General features: G+C 45.9%; 2 protein-coding genes across 2 annotated transcripts in view; one reads left to right on the forward strand and one right to left on the reverse strand.

Moving 5' to 3' along the window:
* cac (calcium voltage-gated channel subunit cacophony) overlaps window positions 1-11,095 on the reverse strand; it is a 749,704-nt gene that overhangs the window by 660,163 nt on the left and 78,446 nt on the right. The gene's annotated exons all lie outside the window — the stretch shown is intronic.
* The window catches only part of LOC138353902 (SUMO-interacting motif-containing protein 1-like), a 17,662-nt gene continuing 16,058 nt past the window's right edge, over window positions 9,492-11,095 (forward strand). The window contains exons 1-3 of the mRNA XM_069307320.1: window positions 9,492-9,741; window positions 9,966-10,163; window positions 10,580-10,777. Of these exons, the coding sequence (XP_069163421.1) occupies window positions 9,492-9,741; window positions 9,966-10,163; window positions 10,580-10,777 (646 nt within the window). The remainder of the gene's footprint in view (window positions 9,742-9,965; window positions 10,164-10,579; window positions 10,778-11,095) is intronic.

Genomic DNA, 11,095 nt, shown 5'->3' on the forward strand with positions numbered 1-11,095 from the left:
TGTCTATCATCCACATGTGCGGCATGTTGTCTATCATCCACATGTGTGGCATGTTGTCTATCATCCACATGTGCAGCATGTTGTCTATCATCCACATGTGTGGCATGTATCTACTCTTATTCAATATGTATATTTATTGACATCATTTATGAACAACATATTTGGTGTCCGGAATCCCAACGTTTGGAAGTTTTGAAATTTAATAAAAAAAAACAGTTATATTTTAAATAAAGTTAACCAATTAGAGAGAGCATAAGCTGTTTGTTGTTTGAGATTCAGCCACTCGGAACAAAAAGTTCCAAGTAGCACGGGCTATGGCGAGCCCGTAGTGGACTTACCTGGCACAGGAGCGGGGCTGTAACTCTGGGAGTACATAAGCTCCACCAATGTACTTAAGTACTCCACGAGTACCTTTAAGGCCGTGGTGGAGAGCGTGGGGTCTAAAATCTGTCGTTCACGTATGGGAGAGTAGTTGTAATGGTGGCAGCAGTGTGGGCGGCGTCTCCGCCCGGTGGAGGACAACTTATCATCTTCAGAGGCAAAGGAAAAGTGAATACAAAAGGATAAATTCAATATATATTCTAAGCGGGTTTGATAAGAGAACCTGGGAACCACCTCTCTCTCTCTCTCTCTCTCTCTCTCTCTCTCTCTCTCTCTCTCTCTCTCTCTCTCTCTCTCTCTCTTCATCTCACCCGCGTGGAATATATATATTGATGTTTTTCCTCTTGTATCCAAGATACAGTTTTTCCTTTTGTATCAGAGTTACAGCCCCGCTCTTGTGCCAGATAAGTCCACACGGGATCACCATAGCCCGTGCTACTTGGAACGTTTTGTTCAGAGTACTGAATCTAAAACAACAACAACCCTTTTATATATATATATATATATATATATATATATATATATATATATATATATATATATATATATATATATATATATATATATATATATCCGAGGCCAATCGGGACAAGAGCGTCAACAGGTGGGACACAAGAGCGTCAACAGGTGGGACACAAGAGCGTCAACAGGTGGGACACAAGAGCGTCAACAGGTGGGACACAAGAGCGTCAACAGGTGGGACACAAGAGCGTCAACAGGTGGGACACAAGAGCGTCAACAGGTGGGACACAAGAGCGTCAACAGGTGGGACACAAGAGCGTCAACAGGTGGGGCACAAGAGCGTCAACAGGTGGGGCACAAGAGCGTCAACAGGTGGGACACAAGAGCGTCAACAGGTGGGACACAAGAGCGTCAACAGGTGGGACACAAGAGCGTCAACAGGTGGGGCACAAGAGCGTCAACAGGTGGGGGACACGAACTATGCGCCTGGGTTTGTTTACAAACATATGTATTATAAGAGCAAGATGAATAGGGCTATCGAGTCGTTGACTTGTTATCAACACTCGTTATCGGCCGGCCTATATCTACTCCTATATCCATGATCTACTTCAATATCTCAATGCAGAAATTCTTTTTCAGTCTGTTCTATAATTGTGGTTCTCATTCCTGTTCTTTTCATAACATTGCATTTGCTTAGGTTTAAGTCAAGTAACCATTTTTCAGACCATTTCAGTTCTGATTCTCACGATTAGTTTTGCATCCTCGGGAAACATTGATATGAGCGGCCCGTTTTCTCCGTCAGGTTGTTGACGATTATTAGGAAGACCTTGGTTAATTGGCCCTTGTGGTACTCTACTCGTTATCAATATTAACACTGCTATCTTCTCTGTCGCTCTGTCACTCATTGCCTACTTCCTGTGTTGTGTGTGTGTATTCACCTAGTTGTGCTTGCAGGGTTGAGCTATGGCTATTTCGGCCCGCCTCTCAACTGTCAATCAACTCATTTTATCCACACAAGCATACATCCCAAGGAAGCAGCCCGTAGCAGCTGTCTATCTCCCGGGTACCTATTTACTGTTAGGTGATGAGGAGCATCAGGGTGACAAACTCTGCCCATTTGTTTCCGCCATCGTCGGGGATTGATCCCGGACCCTAGGATTACGAATCCCGAGCGCTGTCCACTCAGCCGTCAAGCCCCCCTTGTGTGTGTGTGTGTGTGTGTGTGTGTGTGTGTGTGTGTGTGTGTGTGTGTGTGTGTGTGTGTGTGTGTGTGTGTGTGACCATCACAGTAACACGAGATGTACCACCAAAGGTTACCTCAAAAACGGCCCAATATGTGCTAGGCAGCGCTATGTTTTTGACAAACCTGTCACGTATTCTGCCGAATTCAGATTACTTCCTGGCCCGAGCTGGGATACGCACCCGTGGGGCTGCGCGGAGTGGGGAATCCTCTCCTCCTCCGCCACCACACCGCGCCATGTGGGGGACAACATGAAATATAAAATATATGTAGAAAAAATCTACAATTAAAGTCAAGATGTATTTGCAAGCATGAGAAACAGTGTCTCTTAGCGTCATGATGTTGGCAGAGGCGTTTTGTTGAACTGAAAGGTGAGTAGTGTGAGACTACTGAAAGAGGCCGCTAGCGTGAGATACGGGAAAGTCATGTTTTATGTTCACATTCAACATTGACAGAGTTGTTCAAGTTCGCCATGGACTGCACGCCAACCTAAAATACACTCTCTGAATCTACGATGGACCACGCCCTCCCCTGAACTTCCACACACACACACACACACACACACACACACACACACACACACACACACACACACACACACACACACACACACACACACACACACACGCTCTTCAGCACGGGTGGGACACGAACAAGGGGACACAGGTGGAAACTTAGTACCTAGATGAGCCACAGAGACGTTAGAAAGAATTTTTTCAGTGTCAGAGTAGTTAACAAATGGAATACATTAGGCAGTGATGTGGTGGAGGCTGACTCCATACACAGTTTCAAATGTAGATATAATAGAGCCCAGTAGGCTCAGGAATCTGTACACCAGTTGATTGACAGTTGAGAGGCGGGACCAAAGAGCCAAAGCTCAACCCCCGCAAGCACAATTAGGTGAGTACACACACACACACACACACGTGCGCACGCTGCCAGTAGTTAAGGAGGACTGAGTATCTTATAAAAATAATAACCAGACTTGTAAATGGAAAAGTTTTAGGTTAAATTCAGACGATTAGCAACAGTAAAAACAAGGAGGAAATAATTGGTAAATGAGACAGAGAATTTGAAAAGTGAGTGAAAGAACTAGAGGTAAGGTAAAGGAGCCGACTGAAGGCCTCTTGAAGGTAAATGATGCTAGAGAAGAAGAGGAAGTGAGAACACCTGTCGAGGGTGGAGGACGGCTCACAATGGACAACGATTATTGCGAAAAAAGTTTGTTCCATTTTAAGGACGTCAGCTTCATATAAAGGGTGAACAGGGACAACACAGGCTCGAGTGAACCTGGCGCTGAACACAGCCTCATCCCAGAATGTTATCAATCGTACCGAGGCAGTACAGATGGAGAGGTAACCATCCGGAAGGAAAGATGGGATAGAAGAAGGAAGAGCGCCTGAATGTAGAGTGGGAGAGAGTGTGTGGAAAGATTAATAGTTCAGTTTGGAGCTGCGAAATCCATACAAAATACTGTTGATATTCAACGCACTGGACCGTTTCCACGGGGCCAGCTAAAGCGCCGTTTTAGGAGTTATTATTTCATACGTCACGGGTCCAAGACTTGTGATCTATGCATGTAGGCGAAGTTAATGTTTGAGAGGAACACGAAGAATGATTTTTTCCCTGTGAATATCTGCAATGAACCAACGTGACGTGAACTTTTACGACACTGGTGACCAGGTACTCGTGGCCAGGGTGCCGCTCCCGTGGCTCTACCTGAATGGTGAAACGTCGTTCATCGTAGCATTCTAATTTTTTTTAAATTTGTTTAACACGGCAATGGGGCTACATTGTTGCTTTATACTCTTCTTCGCTAATCCACCCTCTTCTCTCTCAGAAAATGTAACACGGGAGATAGCACTAAAACTCTGCGGACAGCACAACCCCTGATTACATTTGAGACAATGATATATCAGAGATCGCTATAAATGCCGATATTTCCTGAAGTCTGGCACTAGAACTGACCCCGACTGGCCTATGAAACTCCCATACCCTTATCATCATCTTGGAAAGCTTCCCTCCAACCTTGGATAGATATAGTCCTTTTAAAAGATAAATACGTTTACTCGTACTATAAAAATTAGTTTCATCAGAGGCCCCGAGCTGTGCCAGCTACACCACGTGATCCCAATGCGCAGAATTCAGTCTTTGTTGTTAAAATGCTACGTAATGATGGAATAAATATACCGTGTTTGAATGTAAATGGAGCCAACGGTCTGAGGGCGGCCATATTTTCCCCCATTATATGTGGCCACCTCGACCTCTCGCCGACCTCACAATAACCATATTTCTGGCGAGAACACACTAGAGGGGCGGCGGGAGTCACGTGGCAGGTGTTGGGGTTACATCACCCACCGAGCTACGAGTGGTACCTGTGGTGGTGGTGGTGGCACTGGTTGTGGTAGAGGGGGTGGAGGTACCGGTGGTGCAGGTACCAGTGTTGTTGGATGTGGGGCGGGGCAGCACGGGGCAGTATGCAGGCAGCTTTAAGCCCCACCCTGGCTTATCTTGGACTATTCTGGTGGAAGTGGGCAGGTGCGGCGGGCCACCCACCCAGTATACACCTCACCTACACCCACCCGCGACACCACACACCCACCCCAGGGACACACCTGACACATTAACACACAAATGTCTTTTGATTACGCCGCACTCAGTAACCTTTTGGTCTAAGTAACACACACACACGAGCCATTTGTCGTAAGTAGCGATGTATAACATTAGCGTAAATCACCAGGGGAACTAACCCATGGGTGATGTGTAGAGGCGGGGGTCCGAGAGGTGGGTGTGCTCCGCCCACCTGGCCACGGGCGGCTGCCTCCCCGGATCCATAATATCGGAGCCTGGTCCAGGCCGAACATAAGGGATGATAACACCAACTAAGAAACTCTTCCTTACCAATTATTTATCCAATATCAAGCAAAATATGAAAACAAAAACGCAGAGCTCCCGATTTCTTCATTATTCTTTATCCATCTTTATCCATTAGCAGTATTAAACAAAGCTTATTATTCTAGAGAAATCAAAAATGACAAATTAATACATAAGCGAAATGCTACATATATTTTAGGCTTGTCAGTCTCTTACCGCATTTCTGGCTAATACTGAGGTGCAAATTATTATAAAATAAAGGACATAGCTTCCTGCCCAATATCCTTGCTAGTGCCAAGCTGATATCAATTATCCGTAGCCTGAGAAGTATGCAGTAGCCTAGTGTTTCAAGCTATAACCGGACCAATACTGCCCAACCAAAACGCATCAAGTGAATCTGAATTTAATATTTTACAAAGATTTCCCATGGAACCTTTCCCTGCCACTTGCCTTTAACTTCATAAGTTATTGAGCCTCCCGTGAGTCTTATCAAGTTGTTAAGTCTCCACCGCAGCCCTCGGGGAGGACACTATTAAGAGGGTCAGGAAGCCTCATCTCTGCTTGACTCACAGCCCCGGCAACTTGTCGCTGTCGTAATATAAACCTCAGCAACCCCTCAAGTGCCGTTCCAATCATTTAAACAAGCGCTCACAAAACGAAACAAAGCATTGAAATATGTAATGAAGTTTTTGAGTGGTATTCAGCCTGAATTTTAAGGATTAGTCATTTAATTGGCAACTAAAACAGGATCATTTACATCTGGCTTAGTTTTCCAGAGGTTTCCTGATAATCTTCACGCTACAGAGACGTTGGCGAACCCCAGATTACTTTGAAATATGAAGGGAATAACACCGTATTGAAGCCCCTCCAGCACCTAACTGGTGCTAAGACCCTGATTGGTGTGCTAACTACCAGTCCCTGGCTGGTGCTAACTACGACCACCCCCTTGGTGGTCGTCTTCACTAAGCATTTCAGCGTTGGGCTAATGGCGGATTCCAAGTGGGTGATGAAATGACAGGTAGTTACCCTGTCTGAACCAGGTAATTGGTTAGCTAACACACACAGGTGTGGTCTTATAGATGGTGTGTGTTGACTGTTGATAAAGAGATGAGAGTGCTTGATGTGAAACACTTCTGCTAGGTCTGACCTACTGTTGTGGCTGTATTTCTCAATTTTGTTTGGTGCAGATGGTTAGAATATCTCTGGTGATTTAGTTGTGTGTATAAACTATGAGACCTTTGAATGAACCTTGTTTTGTATGCATTGTCAGGTGACTTTTAAGAAATGTTTCCGTCTTGTCTATACACTGAGAGCGCAGGGCTGATAGTCCCCACCACCAAGTAGACACACAAAGGCACACCATTATCCTCTTCCAAGGCATCAAGGTATTCTTACTGCATTGTCTCTCCGGGGTTGATAGAGGTCACGTTTCCCTCGATTCTACCTTTCAGAACTGTTTCCTCCGTCTTGTGAATAAATTGTGAAATTGAATAAATTTCAATATAATAGAACCAACCACCAAAACTACAGAATCGCACCTATAAATACCTTTTACATGAAGACTTTTACAAACTCTCCACTACCGTCACGGGCAGAAAAACACGGAGTGGCTTTGACACCGGATTCCTGTCCGCCATCATACTCTCATTTCCATATTTTAAGAAGCCTTATTAATGCCACCCAAAAAAAAGGGCGGGAGCTCCAGGCTGGTCACTGCGTGTGTGTGTGGGAGGAGCCAGACACAATGTGGAGGTCACAGCATATGTTTGGTATGTGTGTGTGGGATGAAACTGGCAGATTTCCGTGGCTCTCTATCCTCAATTCCCGGTACCTTTCTTGCCCGACATCCACGCATGTGATAAGGATTGCTACTATCTTGCAGAAGCCTCAGTACCGCACATGGCTACACGCACATACTGCCGCACACACATACACACATTGGTGTACACACACAGTGCCCGGCCACACATATGAACGCGCATGTGCACAGTTGCTGCTAACAGGAAAATACACGAGGCTCGCCTGGCAGTAATGGAGCAAGTGACGGATAATCCAATAACGTTTAACGACAGGTCTAATGAAGAGTCGGATGGCAGTGACGTCACGAAGACTCTGATGGGAGTGACGTCACGAAGACTCTGGTGGCAGTGACGTCACTAAGACTGATAGTAGTGACGTCACCCGGACCTTTATGGCCAAGATAATGCCATAAAGACCTGGGCGAGGGGTGACCCACCAACACACACACACAAGACACTGCCATATAAAGACCTAGTTAAGAGGAGCGCTCGTTAAGAGGAGCGCTCATTAAGAAGTAACTCGCCAGAGTGTCGATGCTCCGCCACAAAGAGTAATACGAGTCCTTTCCTCTTTATGCATATTGAATATATATATATATATTACAATGTAATTATGACAACGTAAATGATAGTTTTCATAGTATTTCAAAGGCGGGAAGAGATGATGCTTAATTATGAAATTGTCGTGTTTGTAGTACTTATGCAACACTGCAACACCACCATGTTTCAACACCATTTCAATCTGTCAACACTCGCCTCTACTGAGCAACAGGTCAGCCTCTGCTCTACCTCTCCTCTCATAATGTATCCCTTCCTTCCCTTGTCCCTCTACCTTCCTCACTTCCCCCTCCCCCAGCACCCCCCCCCCCCCTCATGCTTCCTCATACATCGGGCACACATCTGCACTTTCAAACTAGTTTACCGCATGAGTGAGCATTTTTATCGCCTGGCTGGAGTCGTATTTAAAGTTTAATATACGGGATGGAATAGTGTGTATACATGCCGAGTGTGACGTGTGAGTGTGGGACGGGGGGAGGTGGGTGAGGTCATGTGATGGGTAGTGGGAGGGGGCTGCCCGTCTAGGAGGGATGGGGGATGTTGATGGAGGGGGGACACGCTTGTGGAAAGGGGGAAGGGGAAGGGACGCCGATAAGGGACGGAGGGACGCAGTTATGGGAGGAAATAGGTGTAGTTAGTATCCACCACTAATCAATGTAATACGCAGCTCCAGGGTAAATTTCATATCTCGTCCATCAAGCACATGTGCTGGAGAATGTCCAGAGGTGCGCCACTATTCTCATCCTCGAAATAAGAGGAGTGCTCTACGGGGAAACAAGAAACTGAATATGATCACCACATACAAAATACTCGAGGTAACCGAAGGGTAGACAAGGCCACACTGTTTGACAAGTGTGGGACAAAAAGGAATGAAACAATATGAATTAGTGAAGGCATAACTCATAGGCTTCGGAAGCCTGTAAAACATTCACTTCAGAGGCAGAACCCAAGAGCAACAACTCAACCTCCGTGAGCACAGCTAAGCCACTGTCGTCTGTAGGTAAGGAGTTCTCCCATCAACAGTTCGTCCTAGTTACAAAAAGTGACTCAACCAATAGTATCTGTGAATACCAGTATTCATAGATACTATTGGGTGAACAGCAAAGGGGTCGGTGACCAATCATCTCTCCCTATCCACTGCTCAGGGTTCAAACCCTTGAGTCCACCTCTCGCCTGAGAGGTGGACTCAAGGGGACAGATTCACGAAGCAGTTACGCAAGCACTTACGAACCTATACATCTTTCCTCAATCTTTGACGGCTTTGTTTACAATTATTAAACAGTTAATGAGCTCCGAAGCACCAGGAGACTGTTTATAACAATAACAACAGTTGACTGGCAAGTTTTCATGCTTGTAAACTGTTTAATAAATGTAACCAAAGCCGTCAAAGATTCAGAAAAGATGTACACGTTCGTAAGTACTTGCGTAACTGCTTCGTGAATCTGGTGGGGGATACATTCACTACACCCACATGGAGCAGGTTACACAGGCAGGATACATTCACTACACCCACATGGAGCAGGTTACACAGGCAGGATACATTCACTACACCCACATGGAGCAGGTTACACAGGCAGGATACATTCACTACACCCACATGGAGCAGGTTACACAGGCAGGATACATTCACTACACCCACACTTCAAACCCTTCAACATCCTAACAACACATTAAAACCCCTTAAAGCAACACATGTAACCAACACAACACGTCAAGCAACACAACACACACTGACACACTCAAACAGCACAACACACACACACACGACACTCAGAGTGTAATAGCAACATCAGAAACTTAATAGCCAAGTCTGAAGGTGTAATTGACACGGTTATTGGTTCGTATTGTTCAACCAATCAGCACCCATCGATGACTGCCAGTCAGCCAATGGGACGCTCCCGTTTGCTTCGGTAGTCAAGATGGTGTCCGGGGTGGGGGGGGAGGGGTGAAGGTGTGGGAGGTATGTTATGAAGGTGTGGGAGGTATGTTATGAAGGTGTGGGAGGTATGTTATGAAGGTGTGGGAGGTATGTTATGAAGGTGTGGGAGGTATGTTATGAAGGTGTGGGAGGTATGTGTGAAGGTGTGGGAGGTATGTGTGAAGGTGTGGGAGGTATGTGTGAAGGTGTGGGAGGTATGTGTGAAGGTGTGGGAGGTATGTATGAAGGTGTGGGAGGTATGTGTGAAGGTGTGGGAGGTATGTGTGAAGGTGTGGGAGGTATGTATGAAGGTGTGGGAGGTATGTATGAAGATTTGGAAGGTATGTATGAAGGTGTGGGAGGTATGTATGAAGGTGTGGGAGGTATGTATGAAGGTTTGGAAGGTATGTATGAAGGTGTGGGAGGTATGTATGAAGGTTTGGAAGGTATGTATGAAGGTGTGGGAGGTATGTATGAAGGTGTGGGAGGTATGTGTGAAGGTGTGGGAGGTATGTGTGAAGGTGTGGGAGGTATGTATGAAGGTGTGGGAGGTATGTTATGAAGGTGTGGGAGGTATGTTATGAAGGTGTGGGAGGTATGTGTGAAGGTGTGGGAGGTATGTGTGAAGGTGTGGGAGGTATGTGTGAAGGTGTGGGAGGTATGTATGAAGGTGTGGGAGGTATGTGTGAAGGTGTGGGAGGTATGTGTGAAGGTGTGGGAGGTATGTGTGAAGGTGTGGGAGGTATGTATGAAGGTGTGGGAGGTATGTATGAAGATTTGGAAGGTATGTATGAAGGTGTGGGAGGTATGTATGAAGGTGTGGGAGGTATGTATGAAGGTTTGGAAGGTATGTATGAAGGTGTGGGAGGTATGTATGAAGGTTTGGAAGGTATGTATGAAGGTGTGGGAGGTATGTATGAAGGTGTGGGAGGTATGTTATGAAGGTGTGGGAGGTATGTATGAAGGTGTGGGAGGTATGTATGAAGGTGTGGGAGGTATGTATGAAGGTTTGGAAGGTATGTATGAAGGTGTGGGAGGTATGTATGAAGGTGTGGGAGGTATGTATGAAGGTGTGGGAGGTATGTATGAAGGTGTGGGAGGTATGTATGAAGGTGTGGGAGGTATGTTATGAAGGTGTGGGAGGTATGTTATGAAGGTGTGGGAGGTATGTTATGAAGGTGTGGGAGGTATGTTATGAAGGTGTGGGAGGTATGTGTGAAGGTGTGGGAGGTATGTGTGAAGGTGTGGGAGGTATGTGTGAAGGTGTGGGAGGTATGTATGAAGGTGTGGGAGGTATGTGTGAAGGTGTGGGAGGTATGTGTGAAGGTGTGGGAGGTATGTGTGAAGGTGTGGGAGGTATGTATGAAGGTGTGGGAGGTATGTATGAAGATTTGGAAGGTATGTATGAAGGTGTGGGAGGTATGTATGAAAGTGTGGGAGGTATGTATGAAGGTTTGGAAGGTATGTATGAAGGTGTGGAAGGTATGTATGAAGGTGTGGGAGGTATGTATGAAGGTGTGGGAGGTATGTATGAAGGTGTGGGAGGTATGTATGAAGGTGTGGGAGGTATGTTATGAAGGTGTGGGAGGTATGTATGAAGGTGTGGGAGGTATGTATGAAGGTGTGGGAGGTATGTATGAAGGTGTGGGAGGTATGTTATGAAGGTGTGGGAGGTATGTTATGAAGGTGTGGGAGGTATGTTATGAAGGTGTGGGAGGTATGTTATGAAGGTGTGGGAGGTATGTTATGAAGGTGTGGGAGGTATGTATGAAGGTGTGGGAGATATGTATGAAGGTGTGGGAGGTATGTATGAAGGTTTGGAAGGTATGTATGAAGGTGTGGGAGGTATGTATGAAGGTTTGG

This window comes from Procambarus clarkii, chromosome 60 (assembly GCF_040958095.1).
Source record: "Procambarus clarkii isolate CNS0578487 chromosome 60, FALCON_Pclarkii_2.0, whole genome shotgun sequence".
In the NCBI taxonomy this organism is placed as follows: Eukaryota; Metazoa; Arthropoda; class Malacostraca; order Decapoda; family Cambaridae; genus Procambarus; species Procambarus clarkii.